Source organism: Phacochoerus africanus, chromosome 15, assembly GCF_016906955.1.
Source record: "Phacochoerus africanus isolate WHEZ1 chromosome 15, ROS_Pafr_v1, whole genome shotgun sequence".
NCBI lineage: Eukaryota > Metazoa > Chordata > Mammalia > Artiodactyla > Suidae > Phacochoerus > Phacochoerus africanus.
In genome coordinates, this window is record NC_062558.1 from 30341658 (window position 1) to 30358738 (window position 17081).

Here is a 17081-nt window from a genome sequence, read left to right on the forward strand (position 1 = left end):
CGTCCACAAATTTTTAAACATTTATTTATTATAGCTGATTTACAATGCTGTGCAACATTACAGATTAACTTGTAATTTAACCCAAACTATGGGTTTGGGTTTTTTTTTTTTTTTGCTTTTCAGGGCCACCACCTGTGGCATTTGGAGTTTCCCAGGCTAGGGGTCAAATCATGGCTACAGCCTCCGGCCTACGCCACAGCCACAGCAACACAGGATCTGAGCCACATCTGTGGCCTACACCACAGCTCTTGGCAATGCCGGATCCTTAACCCATTAAGCAAGGCCAAGGATCAAACCTGCTACCTCATGGATGCTAGTCATTCATTAACCACTGAGCCACAACAGGTACCCCAGACCCAAACTATGTTTAATGAAGAAACATTTCAGAGAGAGTTCCCGTAGTGGTGCAGTAGAAATGAATCCGACTAGCATCCATGAGGATTCGGGTTCAATCCCTGGCTTTGCTCAGTGGGTTGGGGATCCAGTGTTGCTGAGAGCTGTAGTGTAAGTCATAGACAGGGCTCAGATCCCTCATTGCTGTAGTCGTGATGTAGGCCAGCAGCTGAAGCTCCAATATGACCCCTAGCCTGGGAACTTCCATATGCTGTGGGTGTGACCCTAAAAATTGAAAAAAAAAAAAATTTTTATTAAAAAGAATTACCCCAATTATCACAGGGACTTCGCTCGCTAAATCACCAGCCACAAGATTGAGACAGTCGAGGGTGTGATAATTTTCAGTAGAAATAAAACTGGATTTGATTTCTCCTTGTAACTGTAAGATTTAAAAAATAAGAAGGTTATATATATGCTCCACAGTCCAAATTCCTTGGAAAGACTGATAAAAATCTATTTAAAGCAAGTTATAAATGTATTTTTAAAGGGAAATGTTATTAAAATGTTTTATCATACTAATTCCCCAAATATCAACCATTAGACAATGATAGAAACACTTCCTTCAACTTGACGTTAAACTAAGTTTCAAGAGGACAATGCGGTTTTGTCTTCTTACCTTTTTTGCTGTATCGAAGTCTACCTTTTCAATTGCTGCATGAAAAAGAGAAAGCAGGCTAAACTTATACTATTAACTTACAAAATACATACACTTGCCTTTTCTGTCAAGGTGAAATTTTATACAATCTAGTGAGAAAGACACTGGTCAGAAATTAATACGGAGCTGGTGACTTTTCAGTTTTACCCTTGTCCAATGAGATAAACCATGATGACATGTTATACTCAGGGTGCCAGCCAGGCTGCCTTATGGGTCCTGTAGTGCCTCTCCTTACCTTCCCTTTCCAAGGTTCTTCCTACTAAGAGGGTCTTCTCCCTGTTCCAACTCTTCCATCGAAGCTCTGAAGTCCTACCTGTGAAGTCTTCATCACTTTGCACTGCCTTTTGGAAGGGGTGTTTCATTCTTGCCTAGCTCCTTCAATAAACTACAGAACCATGTATCTTAAATCTCATATACCCAGGATCTGGCGTGTTCTTGGCACATAGTGAATCTTTAAACACTATCTGGTGAATATATGCCCTGAATCAATTTCTCATTCTCTGCCAGCTCAGAAGGATCTAAGGACCACACCACTCAGCACACACAGCAGATTATTGCCCTGTATTAACACTTACTCAGTCATTTCAGTTTTCACGCTCATTCACCACAACAAAAAGCATTTATTACTATGCTAGCCTGTCTCTTGTCTCCCCAACTAAGCTGTAAAGTCCTTGAAGGCTATGAAAAAATCCTATGTCTTCCGATTCTGTGGCAGCTGCAACTGTGGAGAATAAGTATATTATGAATCCTTGAAAATATACCCAATATCATGGAATGGAATTCAACTAATATTCTTAAAGAGACTATTTTAAAATTTACATGGAAAACTAGTAAGAAATGTTGCTGTAAATTAGTAATGAGAAAATAATACATTATTTACCTTGTTGAATCTTTACAAGCTGAAGGTTTGTGATACAAAAAAATCCATTGTTTGTAAGAAGCAGCATATAATAGGTACCTATTAAAAATAAAATCAACCATTTTTTTTTTTTAAAGGCACGTGTATATAAAATTTAGGAGTTCCTGTTGTGGCCCAGCAGTGAAGAACCTGACTAGTATCCATGAGGATGTGAGGATCCCTGGCCTCGATTCCTGGCCTCGCTCAGTGGGTTAAGGATCAGCATTGCTATGAGCTGTGGTATAGGTCCCAGACACAGCTCAGATGCTGCTTTGCTGTGGCTGTGGTGTAGGTTGGTGGCTGCAGCTCCTATTTGACCCCTTGCCTGGGAATGTTCATATGCTGTGGGTATGGCCCTAAAAAAAAAAAAATTTAAACCAGAGTCTGGACCTAGCTTAAAAATATGTCAATTTGCTCATTTAAATTCTAATCATCAAATGACATAGATAAACGTTATTTAAAACGAATTGGTAAGTTATTTGCAAAAACAATGTTAACTTCTTTGAAACTTTTATAAACCAAACTTCACTTGCCAGAAAAAAAAATCAGCTATATCAAAATAAATTAAGGTCTAGTTAACATTTGTTAAAAAGAAAATATGATTGGAGTTCCCATTGTGTTGCAGCAGAAAAGAATCCAAATACGAACCATGAGGTTCCAGGTTCAATCCCTGGCCTCGCTTAGTGGATTAAGGATCTGGCGTTGCTGTGAGCTATGGTTTAGGTTACGCAGCTCGGATCTGGCACTGCTGTGGCTCTGGTGTAGGCCAGCGGCTACAGCTCTGATTAGACCCCTAGCCTGGGAACCTCCACATGCTCGGGTGCAGCCCTCAAAAGACAAAGGACAAAAAAAAAAAAAAAAAAAAAAAAAAGGAAAGCAAATATGACTAACATGCTGAAACCTGCAAAATCATTTTAAAGAATATTATGTCTCCTTGGTAATCTACAGAACTCTCAAAACTATAAAAGCTTAGAATAGTTTAAGAAAAGTACATTTAAGTTTCTGAAAAGAGCAAAAAAAAAAAAATGTGGTTTTTAGAATAATTAACTGCATCCGTAAAACTTTAACAATGTGTAGTTTTACCAAGTAATTTATATATTAACTATAAATCTGGTTTTTGATTGGGCATTGATAAGAAAACCTTAAAAAAGAAATTAAAACACTTACCTTCACGTGAACCATCTTTCTCAATAACAAGATTCCGATAAGTACGCTGATTTTCATCATTAGCTTTCTGAACAAAAGCCTAATTGCAAATTAATTTCAAATGTTAAGATTAAATCCAGAAAAACATAACCAAGGATTATATTCTTTAAATTCTAGGGTTATCAATTATCTTTAGCAATAATTCGTCTATATTCCAGACATTTTAGTTTTAAAATGGAAAACGAGGGAGTTCCCATCATGGATCAGCAGAAACGAATCTGACTAGTATCCACGAGGATGTGGGTTTGATCCCTGGCTTCTCTCAGTGGGTCGAGGATCTGGCATTGCCGTGTGTTGTGGTGTAGTTCACAGACTCGGCTCAGATCCCGGGAGTTGCTGTAGCAGTGGCATAGGGCAGCAGCTGCAGCCCCAATTGGACCCGTGGCCTGGAAACTTTCATGTTCTGCAGGTGCGGCCCTAAAAAGCAAAAAATAAATAAATAAAAAATAAACATAAAATGGAAAACTATTTTCCACAAGCATACTATCTTCAAACCGTAATTTTTCAATTTTGCATTTATTTCATGTTTTGTGGATGAAAAATATTGCCCGCCATTTGAACAAAGAATGCTGTGGCCATCAAGCCACGAGGGAACTTAGGATGGAGACAAATGGGCTGCCTGCTGCCAAGCCCTCAGTTGCTGCAGCTACCCCCACAGGAACTTGAGATGGGAAAGAATGGGATAATGGCCATAGAGAGCTAAGGTGCCTATCAAAGGGATGATTTCTTTTTTTTCCTTCTTCTTCTTCTTTTTAGGGCCACACCCAAGGCATATTGAGGTTCCCAGACTAGGGGCTGAATCGGAGCTGTAGCTCCTGGCCTGTACCACAGCCACAGCAATGCCAGATCTGAGCTGAGTATGCAACCTACACCACAGCTCACAGCAACACTGGATCCTTAACTCACTGAGCGAGGCTAGGAATGAAACCTGCGTCCTCATGGATACAAGTCAGGTTTGTTTCTGCTGAGCCACAACGGGAACTCCTCTAAGGTATGACTCTTAAATTTAGTGTAAAGAAACATTATTCTTTAAAATACAAAATCAAGTAATGTTTTGCTTGAGTTTTAGTTGTCTAAGAGATAATTTTTTTATTGTTATTTCCCCAATACAACTTTTTACTGTACAGCATGATGACCCAGTTATGCATACATGTACATTCTTTTTTCTCCCATTATCATGCTCCATCATAAGTGACTAGACATAGTTCTCAAGTGCTACACAGCAGGATCTCATTGCTAATCCATTCCAAAAGCAGTTGCATCTATTAACCCCAAGCTCCCACAAATGAACCTTTCCACAGTAAAGAAAATTTTGCCTAAGAGAGAATTTAGAATGAATATGCGAAACACAACAGGATCTTACATTGGTCAGTAATGTTTGCTTTGATGTTACATGAATAAGGTGCAAGTTGCCACTTCTCTCCCCAACCAAAAGAAACTTTCCTTCTTGACATAGGCCAACCACATCCACTTCAGTATCTGAAAATTTCAAATCAAAGTTAGGAGCTTCCTCCCAAAATGTTTATCTTCAACAAAAAATTTGCAAATTTCGGAGTTCCCGTCATGGCGCAGTGGTTAACGAATCCGACTAGGAACCATGAGGTTGCGGGTTCGGTCCCTGCCCCTGCTCAGTGGGTTAACGATCCGGCGTTGCCGTGAGCTGTGGTGTAGGCTGCAGACGCGGCTTGGATCCCGCGTTGCTGTGGCTCTGGTGTAGGCCGGTGGCTGCAGCTCCGATTCGACCCCTAGCCTGGGAAACTCCATATGCCGCGGGAGCGGCCCAAGAAACGGCAACAACAACAACAACAACAAAAAAGAAAAAAAAAATTTGCAAATTTCATTATTAAAAGTCAACTATTTAAGCCTCTTTTAAATATTTCAGAAACGTAGAGATTAACATAAAAAGAAATGCAACAGACTCTTATTCAGTCAACAAATATTTACTGAGCACATAGTATATGATAAGCATTGTTTTAAGCCTTTTGCATATTTCTGAGAATAATAACAAGAGCCCCATCTTCATGCAGCTCAAATTCTAAGGCAGAAATTGATGAGAGTCAGTCTAGTAATCAAGTTACATGACCTATATGAACATGATGAATTCTCAGGAAAAAAGAAAAAGTGGGGCAGGGAAAGAGCTCCAAAGAGCCATGCAGTTAACTGGAGTGCTGGGAGAGCCCTCTTTGATAAGGTGAGATTTGAGCTAAGATTTGAAGGAGATGAGGGAGTTATTGTTTGCACAACAGCAAGAAAACCAGGGGGAGTGAGATGGAGACGGAGAGAGGAAGGCTATGAAATAAAAGCAGTATCGTGTAAATTGCTTATAACCAAAGTTATTCAGAAGCAAGATCTTTTTTTGTTTGGCTACACATGGAAGTTCCTGGGCCAGGGATCAAAACTGTGCCACAGCAGTGACCCGGGCTGTATAGCAACAGTGCTGCATCCTTAACCTGCTGTGCCACAAGGGAACTCCCATGTACTAATGGCATGGCATGTGGAAGTTCCTGTGCCAGGGTTGAACCCATGCAACAGGCACAGGCTGCACCATAGCTGTGGCAAAGCCTGATGCCTAACCTGGCTGCATCACAGGGGAACTCCCCCAAAAGCAGTATCTTCTGAATTCCCCTTGTGGCTCAGCGGTAATGAACCTGACTACTATCCATGAAAACCCGGGTTCGATCCCTGGCCTTGCTCGGTGAGTTAAAAGATCTGGCATTGCTGTGAACTGTGGTGTGGGTCGCAAATTTGGCTTGGATCTGACATTTCTGTGGCTGTGGTGTAGGCTGGCAGCTGCAGCTCCAATTCGACCCCTAGCCCAGGAACTTTCATATGCTGCAAGTGCGGTCCTAAAAAGACAGACACACACACACACAAGGTATCATAAACACAGCCTCACTTTTCACTGGAGAAAGTGTGAATCTTGTGGATCCATCAGGGTTAAATACACTAAGATTCCTCAAAATAAGAGTTTTTCTCCTGCATTTTATGATCGAGATTTTGTTCTCAGAGGCATAACTCCTGGTTGATTTTCAGCTAAGTTCTTTCTTTAAAAAACAAAGTTTCAGCTGTTCTTATGTAAACACTTCAGCCACCTTTCTCTCAAAATTTCAGAAAAAGTTTTCACAATATTTTCACCTATTTTTCAGCATAACCACTGTCTTATGTGTCCCTTAATTTACAGTTAAGTCTATGTTGGCATATAGATATTTAAAGCTTTTTAACTCATGAAGAATTCATAAGTACTTTTAAAAAAGTTTTTATAGTGCTATACATTCTAAAAGTATTCAAATATCTGTTGATTCGGGAACTTGAAAATAACTGGGCTCCACTGTTTTCTACAGTATTCTAATACAAAAAGCATGCGAATAAATTGTTACAGCTTTCCATGTACGTCATCCCTTAGACTGAATGAGAAAAGGGATCACCTCATGATCCTTTGCATCTGGTACACAGCAAAAGGTACTCAAGATTAATTTCCTGAAATTAGTCCAATTTCGAGTCTTATAAATAATGGAGTGAAGAAAAAGCAATGCTGGAGTTCTCGTTGTGGCTCAGCGGCAACAAACATGACTAGTATCTATGAGGATGCAGGCTGGATTCCCGGCCTCACTCAGTGCATTAAGGATCATGGCTCAGATCCCACAACTGTGGCTGTGGCATAGGCTGGAAGCTGCAGCTCCAATTCAACCCCTAGCCTGGGAACTTCCATATCCCACGGGTGCGGCCCTAAAAAGCAAAAAAAGAAAAGAAAAAGCAATGCTGGAGAAATTGGTGGCAAGATATATTTGACTCCCAATTTATTTTATTGCATCACATTAGACTTACCAAATACAAGATGCAATTGAAGCGATCTACAAACACTGTCCAGCAGTATCACTGATTGGTCTGCTACAATAATAAATCCATCACTTAAACTGCATGCTTGTATTTTTGGATTTAGCGAGGCCTGTAGGAGGGAAAAGCATGACTAAAATAAAACATTTTTATACATGTTTAACAATGCTTATCAATAGGATCACCACAATCTCATGTACCCATGTTTAATACTCTACTTGACAGGACTTTTTTTTTTTAGCCCATGTATTTACTTAGTCAAGCTTTTTGCATATCTTAATGCCTTCAAGAGCCTAAAATAGGGAAAACAGTCCAGGGTTGCTAGGAAAGGGCAAAGGGTTTCAAACTACAAGTTTTTGGTAAGGGTCCATCTTGGGCCCACAGAAGCCAGCAGGCATTGACATAAATTAATGAACCAATACTGGCATAAAGTCTCAGTAGCTGGGATGTAACAGCCAGGGGGACTGTGGTATACTGTAAACTGGAGGATACGAAGCCCCACGTACACTAAGGATGGGGCCAAATGAAAACCCCGTGGAAAGGCAACCTTGGCATGGCCACAGCTTCCATTTTATCATTAAAATTTGGATCTTCCTGTGAAATGTTCTGATTTTTAAAAACACGGGCAGTGAAGCCAACACTTTGAAAAACAATATGCAAACCGAATGAGTCTTCAGTTTTCAGCTTCTGGTGATTAAGGCTGCCCACACATATGTATCCTGAAGGAGATGGGACAGCTTAGGGGTTGAGAATGCTCTGTCACTTACTAGCTGAGTCATCTCAGGCAAATGTCTCCATCAACTCTTTTGTAAAACAGGAATGTTAATATTCCCTACAACTCTGGCTGGTATGGAGATTAAGTGAATTAATTCATATAAAGGGCCTAAATGGGAAACTTGCCTGTAGCATATGCTCATAAATGTTAACTATTCTTATGCTTCTCTGACAAACTAAACCCATTAGTTTGTTTTATCCCTGTTTCAACAGTCATCTTCTGCAGTTGTAACTCTTGAGACCTCCCCCACATTCTGATTCCTCTTACACTTTTTTTTTTTTGGCTGCTCCAAGGCATATGCAGTTTCCAGGGCAGAGTTCAGATCTGAGCAGGAGTTGCAACCTATGCTGCACTAGGGCACCCCGGACCCTTAACCCACTGTGATGGGCCAGGGATCAAACCTGCAACCCAGTGCTCTAGAAATGCCGCTGATCCTGTTGTACCACAGCAGGAACTCCCTCTCTTATGCTCTTAGCTAGCTTCTCCAATAAGCAAAAAGTTACACCAAAGCATATTGCGAAGAAGGAACTTTGCCACACCTTCTAGAGATCCTCTCAGGCTGTTTTCTCTGCCTAGACTGCTCTTTCTCCTCTTCCTTTTAAAACTTTGTTTTTTAAGAGCAGTTTTATGTTCACAGCAAAATTGAGAGGAAGGTACGGAGAGATCCCGTTTATCCCTTGTTTCACACATACATAGCCTGCCACGCTATCAACATCCCTCCCCAGATGGTACATTTGTTCCAACTGATGAATCTACTCTGACACATAATTACCCAAAGTCCACAGTTCCGCATTATGGTTCACTTTTGTTGCACATTCTGTGAGCATTAACAAAAGTATAATGAGACACATCTAGCATTATGATCTCATACAGAGTATTTTCTCTACTCTAAATTCTCTGTGTTCTGCCTATTCAACCCTCCCTCCATCCCCAAACCCTGGCAACCACTTATGTTTTTACTGTCTTTCATTTTCCAGAATGTCATGTAGTTGGAATCATTCAGTATGATGATTCATACAAACTTTGTCAACTTTTTGTGTGAGTTTTAGCAGATTGTGTCTATCAAGGAATTGGTTCAGTTCATTAAGTTATCAAATTTGTGGACATAGAGATGTTCATAGTATTCCTTGATTATCATTTCAATGTCCATAGAATCTGTAGTGATGCCTTCTCTTTCAATTCTGATATGAATAGTTTGTGTTCTTTTTTTTTTCTTAGTTATCCTGACTAGAGGCTTATAGAATTTATTGATCTTTTCAAAAAACCAGCTTTTGTTTTCACTGATTTTTTAAAATTGATTTCCTATTTTCAATTTCATGGGTTTTTGCTCTTTGTTTCTTTTCTTCTGTTTACTTTGGATTTAACTTACTCTTCCTTTTTTTTTTAGTTTCCTACCTGGAAACTCAGATTACTGATTTTATTTATTTATTTGTCTTTTTGCCATTTCTAGAGCCGCTCCCATGGCACATGGAGGTTCCCAGGCTAGGAGTCGAATCAAAGCTGTAGCCGCCAGCCTACGCCAGAGCCACAGCAACTCGGGATCCGAGCTGCGTCTGTGACCTACACCACAGCTCACGGCAACACCAGATCCTTAACCCACTGAGCGAGGCCAGGGATCAAACCTGCAACCTCATGGTTCCTAGTCAGATTCGTTAACCACTGAGCTATGACGGGAACTCCAGATTATTGATTTTAGACCTTTCTTCTTTTCTAATAGATGCATTCGATTTCCCTTTAATCACTCCTTTTACTGCATTCTACAAATTTGGTAAGGTGTGCTTTCATTTCCCCTCCTTTTTCTTAAGGCCCAAGTCAGGTGCTGGTTTACAAAATGTTCCTTAAATTGTTCCAACCCACAGTGAGCTCTCCATCCTCTAAATTCCTACGGCATTTACTGTCTGTAACATTCATTTGGATTTTGGAATATATTGACTTGTAAGCTGGATAACTTTTATTGCTGTGTCCTGTCTGCCTAACTTTAAGATCCTAAAAAGAGATAATGTGACCTTACCAAGTGCCTAGCATGGGTTGTGAATGTAGAATTTGCCCCAAGCTAATAAAATATGGAATTTTAGTTCCTGAGTTCAAAGCTCACAATACACACTATTGTTTTTCAACAGGAGCCCTCAGAGATCAAGAGGGGCCTGAGCCACTTACATGTTTTAAGGTGGCTGGTAATATTAAAAAATAAAGAAATACCACTTTCTCATTACAGAACTTAAGGTATTCTTTAAATTTTTGCCCTTAACAAATAAACAATTTAATACCAAAGAATACAATTTATCTGGACTACTCATAATTATAAATTCTGTGATTTTTTTTTTTTTTGGTCTATTTAGGTCTGCACCTGAGCATATGGAGGTTCACAGGCTGGGGCTCAAATTGGAGCTGTAGCTGCTGGCCTATACCACAACCAGAGCAACAAAGGATCCGAGCCGCATATGCAACCTACACCACAGCTCATGGCAATGCCACTGAGCGAAGCCAGGGATCAAATCTGCGTCCTTATGGATGCTAGTCAGATTCTTTTCTGCCAAGCTATGATGGGAACTCCTAAATTCTGTGATTTATAAATGCCATGAAACAGTAAGTCTGGCAATAGGATGCAAGCTACATAAAGAATGATTAAAAAAAAAAAAAAACTATTGACAAGGTTTTTTGAATACACGTAGAACTTCATCTGAAGAAAAGTCAAAAGCTTACATTTGAAGCCCTTTCTGAATAAGATCCCCAGAGAAGGTCCTGCCTTTCTAGCCCTAGAAAATACAAATCTTGGAGTTCCCGTCGTGGCGCAGTGGTTAACGAATCCGACTAGGAACCATGAGGTTGCGGGTTCGATCCCTGCCCTCGCTCAGTGGGTTAACGATCCGGCGTTGCCGTGAGCTGTGGTGTAGGTTGCAGACGCGGCTCGGATCCCGCGTTGCTGTGGCTCTGGCATAGGCCGGCGGCTACAGCTCCGATTCAACCCCTAGCCTGGGAACCTCCATATGCCTGGGAACCTCCATATGCCGCGGGAGCGGCCCAAGAAATAGCAACAACAGCAACAAAAGACAAGTGCCGCTGGAGCGGCCCAAGAAATAGCTTAAAAAAAAAAAAAAAGAAAAAAAAGAAAATACAAATCTTGTCTGGTCTCTTTTTCCTTTCTTCTAAAATACTTTTTTTCTAAATTAGAAAATTAAACATTACATTAACTTACTATATCCTCTATAGAGGAATCCTAGGCTATAATACTGTGACAGATCATTTTGTACTTTCTCTTAAAGAAACTTCTGTTTACCAAGATCATCAATATTTTACCAAAAGCAAATTACTGAGAAGAAAAATCAAAGATAAAAAACTAACAGCAATTCTCTTCATCGAAGGCAGAGAATAAGGTTTCAAGCTGGGAGTGAGAATGGTAGAATAGCTATTAAAAGAAAAAAGTTAAACTATAGAAGGAAGTGCATGGAAAAGATCAGATAATCTCAACCTCAGCAGAGTGCTTAACTCAGGGATGGAGCATGAGAAGAGCATGAGATCAGGGACGGACCCCAGAGGCTTGCTTCAATTCTATTGCTAATGTTTTATTTCCTAAGTTGATGGTGGACATTCTTTGTTTTGTTTGTTTGTTTGCTTGCTTGCTTTTTAGGGCCATACCTTCGGCATAAGGTTCCCAGGCTAGGGGTCTAATAGGAGCTACAGCTACCAGCCACAGCCGCAGCCACAGCAGACAGGAGCCGCGTCTGTAACCTACACCACAGCTCATGGAAATGCTGGATCCTTAACCCGCTGAGCAAGGCCAGGGAGCAAACCCACAACCTCTTGATTCCTAGCGGGATTCGTTTCCGCTGCACCACAACAGGAACTCCTCTTTGCATCATTTTATATATACCTGTATGTCCAAAATGTCAAGAGGAGCTATGAAAAGTTCAGTTTTTTAAATACTGACTTTAAGACGATGCCATGGGAATTCAGATGGAAATTTCCAGTAATAATCTGATAGAGAACCCGGATTCCCCAAGAAAGGTCTATATTCATTTATAAAACATCTACCCTGGAGTTCCCGTCGTGGCGCAGTGGTTAACGAATCCGACTAGGAACCATGAGGTTGCGGGTTCGATCCCTGCCCTTGCTCAGTGGGTTAACGATCCGGCGTTGCCATGAGCTGTGGTGTAGGTTGCAGACGCGGCTCGGATCCCGCGTTGCTGTGGCTCTGGCGTAGGCCGGTGGCTACAGCTCCGATTCGACCCCTAGCCTGGGAACCTCCATATGCCGCGGGAGCGGCCCAAGAAATAGCAAAAAGACAAAAAAAAAATCTACCTTGTGGCCTGTTACAAAGCACTCAGTAAAAATTTTGTGAATGAAAAAGGCCCACATCATAACCATTACCTTTTCAGAGGAGATCTTTGCTAGTAAATCCACTTGATATAAAGCAGTTCCATGTTCTTTCCTTGAACCAACACTTAGGTACCCACTTCCTGTGTCATCGCTTGTTAGTAGCTCAATATCACTCCACATGTTGCTGAGACTGTTTTCCTGAATCAGGAACCACTGCCTTCCCTGTGACAATATGTAAAATTAGAGTATAATTATACTGTTGCATAGAATCCAGTTCCTTGGAAAATGAAAAGGTTTTATCCAAAAAAAAGACATATATATATATACACACACACACAAAGACATATATATAAAAGCATATATATATATAAAAATTTCTCTATCTTCTTGTTATGTCTGTGGTCACTAGACATTTTCATTTTTGATCAGTAGGATAAATGGGACTAGAACTATGACTGTTACTAGAGAAGAACATATTGGTTTACCTACATAAGCAAACAACTCTGATCTTACCATTATGTCCTAGAGCTTCTGGTATTTTGGTTGCCTAGTTGAAACTATAGCAACTTTTCATTTGAAGTAAACTCCCTTTTTTTTTTTTTTTTTTAGGGCTGCACCCATGGCATATGGAAGTTCTCAGGCTAGGGGTTGAATCGGAGTTATAGCTGCCAGCCACAGCCACAGCCACAATCCCAGACCCTAGCCATGTCTGTGACCTACACCACAACTCACAGCAGCATCAGATCCTTAACCCACTGAGCAAGGCCAGGGATGGAACCCTCGTCCTCACGGTTAATAGATTTGTTCCCACTGTGCTACAACAGGAACTCCCTGAAATAATCCTTTCATCAGTATAGCATTAAATAATAAAGTCTCTTAAGTCAGACTGTCTGGGATAACTTAGGACACTAAGGTTCCAGATGAACTTAAAAAACAGGATCAGGTCTGAAATGACCAAAGAGTTATTTGTAATCTTTTTTTTTTTTTTTTTGTCTTTTTACCATTTCTTGGGCCGCTCTCGCGGCATATGGAGGTTCCCAGGCTAGGGGTTATATCGGAGCTGTAGCCACCAGCCTACGCCAGAGCCACAGCAACGCAGAATCCGAGCCGCGTCTGTGACCTACACCACAGCTCACGGCAACGCCGGATCGTTAACCCACTGAGCGAGGGCAGGGACCGAACCCGCAACCTCAAGGTTCCTAGTCGGATTCGTTAACCACTGCGCCACGACGGGAACTCCTGTAATCTTAATAATCACTTGAGTACTATATCAGCAAAGATTTATATAACTCATACTACTGGGTCTGAGTGGACATAGAATACTGAAATGAAAAACAATCTTTGGCTCAAGACTAGTGGTGAACAATAACCAAACAGCTGTTTTTTTTGTTTTCTGTTTAGGGGTCTGTTTTGTTTTTGGGGTTTTTTTTTGCATTTTAAGGCCACACCCACAGCATATGGAGGTTCCCAGGCTAAGGGTCCAACCAGAGCTATAGCTGCCTGCCTACACCACAGCCACAGCAAAGTAGGATCCGAGCCATGTCTGCAATCTACACCACAGTTCACAGCAAAGCCAGATTCTTAACCCACTGAGTGAGGCTAGTGATCGAACAGGAAACCTCATGGTTCCTAGTCGGATTCGTTTTCGTTGTGCCATGACAGGACCTCTTACAGTTGTTTTGATAAGTGCTTGCACAAATATCTTTTTACATCTATGGAAAATACATTACAGGGAAGAAATGAGTTTTGACTTTGTGCTCTTTTATGTTTACTAGCCTGCTGTCCTTAAGCAAGTAACTTAATCTTTCTGTTCCAAAATTCTCATCTATAAAATAAGAATAGACGTTCCCACTGTGGCACAGTGGGATAAGAATCTGCCTGCACGAATTCCTACTGTGGCTCAGCAGTAACAAACACAACTCATATCCATGAGGATGCAGGTTCAATCCCTGGCCTCACTCAGTGGCTAAGGATCTTGCATTGCTGTGAGCTGTGGTAAAGGTCAAAGACATGGCTTGGATCTTGCTGAGGCAGCTATAGCTCCAATTAGACCCTTAGCCTGGGAACTTCCAAATGCTGCGGATACGGCCCTAAGGAAAAAAAAAAAAAAGAATCAGTCTGCAGTGGCAGGTGCAGGTTCAATTCCTGGCCCAGAAACTTTCATATGCCAAGGGTGTGACTGTTACAGAGAAAAAAAAAAAAATAGGTGTACACAGCCGAAAAGGTTATTATGAGTTTCAAACATTCACAATGTTTTGTCCGTGGCAATCTCTCAATTTTCAGTGTTAGCTAATTTATTATTGTTATTTGTGGAAGCAGATAACATTTGGGCTAGAAATCTAAGGTCATAGGAGCTTTTTTTTTTTTTTTTGCTTTTTAGGGCCACACCTGTGGCATATGGAGGTTCCCAGGCTAGGGGTCACATCAGAACTACAGCTGCTGGCCTACACCACAGCAATTACAGATCCAAGCCATGTCTGTGACCTACACCACAGCTCACAGCAACACCAGATCCTTAACCCACTGAGCAAGGGCAGGGACGAAACCCGCAACCTCATGGTTCCCAGTCGGATTCGTTAACCACTGCGCCACGATGGGAACTTCAGGAGCTTTTTTAAATATAGGAAAAGAGGGAGAGTTCTCTGGTGGTCTAAGTGGGTAAAGGGAAGGGTGGATGGATGATTGGAGGATGAATGGATAAATGAGTGAGGAATGGAGGAAGGGATGGACAGCTGGGATGAATGGGTAGATGGACAGATGGATGGACAGACAATCACTGCTTCTCCTGGTGCCCCCACCACTGGCAGCTGGCACTGGGTTTTCCACTTTCTCCTTCCCAACACTCTCCAAGTCTCTTCCCTGTCCCCAGATGCCTAGGCCTCCCCAGATTCATTTCTGTGGGGTCAGTGGCCTCCATTACTCTTCCTTCCCTCCCACCTCCCAGTGAGATGCTACTCTGGTGTCTTCTGGTTCCTCTGGTCACCCCCTTAGGAGTCTGGGCCCCTCGCTTTGCACCCCCCCATCTCCATCCCCACATTCTCAAGAGATTCAGCCAACTGCACCTCTGCCACTTGTCACTCATTCCCCAGCACCCGTGACGACGCACTCATTCCATCAGCAGCGTTTATTGAATGTCTACCACATCCCAGAAGCTCTGCCAGCTACTTCCCTTGGGATACAACAGGGAACAAACAGATAACAAGCTCTATCTTCATGGGATTGAGTCTGATGAGGAAGGAGACAGTCAACAAGCGAGCCTTTTCTGGGTCTCCCAGCCCCTTTGTTGGGCTGCTCCCTTGCATGTTATTCTCCCTTAAATATCATCCTTGAAACTCTCATCAGGTGTCTCTGGATCTCCTTGCCCCCCCGGCTGTGCCCCCAAGTGTCCCTCCTAGTCTCCCTCAAGGATCTGGGCATTCTGTTCCCCCTAGTTCCTAGGCTAGGGGTTGAATCGGAGCTACAGCTGCCAACCTACACCACAGCAACGCAGGATCTGAGCCTCTTCTGTGACCTACACCACAGCTCACAGCAACGCCAGATCCTTAACCCACTAAGTGAGGCCAGAGACTGAACCAGCATCCTCATTGACACTAGTTGGGTGCTTAACCCACTGAGCACAATGGGAACGCCCAAGAAAAGAGTTCTTAATAGGAGTGTAAACAGGAGTACAGAAACAAAGCATATTAGAATAAACAAGAGCTTTAATGACTATGTTTGGGTGGTAGTTGGGAGGAGATGGGAAGGAAAGGTTGGAGTGAAAATTTTTATGGGTCTCAGTGTCCTATCTCTGTAAAAATAGTTAAATAGTGTCAGCCTCCCAGGTCTGTCACACTCAACTCTTTCAACAACTGTTTATTGAATGCCTAATATATGCCAGTCACTGTTCTAGGAGCTGAGAATACAGTATGAAATTTATATTCTCACAGGAAGGACATACAAAAATAAAATATACTGCGGTATTGAGTAGGCAAGATATTTTGAATGAATCACTCTTTTATCTACACAACAACCCACTTTACAGCTGAGAAACATGAGTCAGGGACTAAGTAAATGGCCAAGGTCACCTAAAGCGAATTGATGATGTAGCTATACTCGTCTGCTAATTTGTAGACTCAAATTCACACCAGCTGTTAACTATTATACTGCATAATTACAAATAATGTACAAAAGAAGGGGGGGAGGAACGCCTAAGAAGGACCTGTTTGGCAACTGTAGACATGTGGGCAGAGACCCTAATACCAAGAGGCCAACTATGCAAAGCTCAGGGGTAACAAAGATGCAGGCCCGGTGCAAAGGCTCAGAGGATGGAATGAGTTTGGGGCGGCTGCCAGGCCTGAGCAAGAATGGAAAAGTGCGGGAACTAGATAGGTGGAGCTAAGTGAATCCCCAATCTCAAGACTGGGTTAAATCCTCAGTGCTAGGGAGGGAAAGATGACCAGGGACGTGATTTTATTAACGATTTGAGATTACACTGGCTGCCGGGTGAAAAGATGAACGAATTAGGCAAAAACAGTTTCAGCAAGGCCTTCAGGCCGTAAATGCTCTCAGCTGGACAATGGGGCCAGCAAGAACCCAATCTCTCTCTCTCCCGCCAGCGTCTAGTGGGGAAAACACCCCGGACTGAGCTGAGGCCTCTGCTACTTCAACATAAGCCCACCCCCCGCAAGCTACAACAGCGCGGTTCCCCCTCCTCACCCGCAATTGAAGAAACTAAAGAACAGTCAAGTTTACAGCCCCTCTTCGGACACCCACAGCGGCTCCTAGACGCGTCAGGGCCCATCCCACAGGTTTAAATTGGCGGGAGATCACCAAGCCCAACCCCTTTTACGGCAGCCAACGGAGGCCAAGATTGTTTAAGAATCGAAATAGGAAGTCGCCCCACCCTAGATTCCACCGGCTCCGAAAACCAGGAAACTGCATTCTAGGGTGTGTTCTTGGCACCGCCCCATCCCTGGCCTTACACGCCCCCTTCAAAAGAACAACCAATCACCGTTGAACAGCGT

General features: G+C 42.2%; 1 protein-coding gene across 1 annotated transcript in view; it reads right to left on the reverse strand.

Moving 5' to 3' along the window:
* KNTC1 (kinetochore associated 1) overlaps window positions 1-16860 on the reverse strand; it is an 87540-nt gene extending 70680 nt beyond the window's left edge. Inside the window, exons 1-8 of the mRNA XM_047761835.1 lie at window positions 16774-16860; window positions 12130-12300; window positions 6978-7098; window positions 4516-4631; window positions 3114-3192; window positions 1929-2006; window positions 1010-1044; window positions 662-772 (exon numbers count right to left, since the gene is read on the reverse strand). Of these exons, the coding sequence (XP_047617791.1) occupies window positions 662-772; window positions 1010-1044; window positions 1929-2006; window positions 3114-3192; window positions 4516-4631; window positions 6978-7098; window positions 12130-12258 (669 nt within the window). The 5' untranslated portion in view covers window positions 12259-12300; window positions 16774-16860. The remainder of the gene's footprint in view (window positions 1-661; window positions 773-1009; window positions 1045-1928; window positions 2007-3113; window positions 3193-4515; window positions 4632-6977; window positions 7099-12129; window positions 12301-16773) is intronic.
* Window positions 16861-17081: the final 221 nt, after the last annotated feature.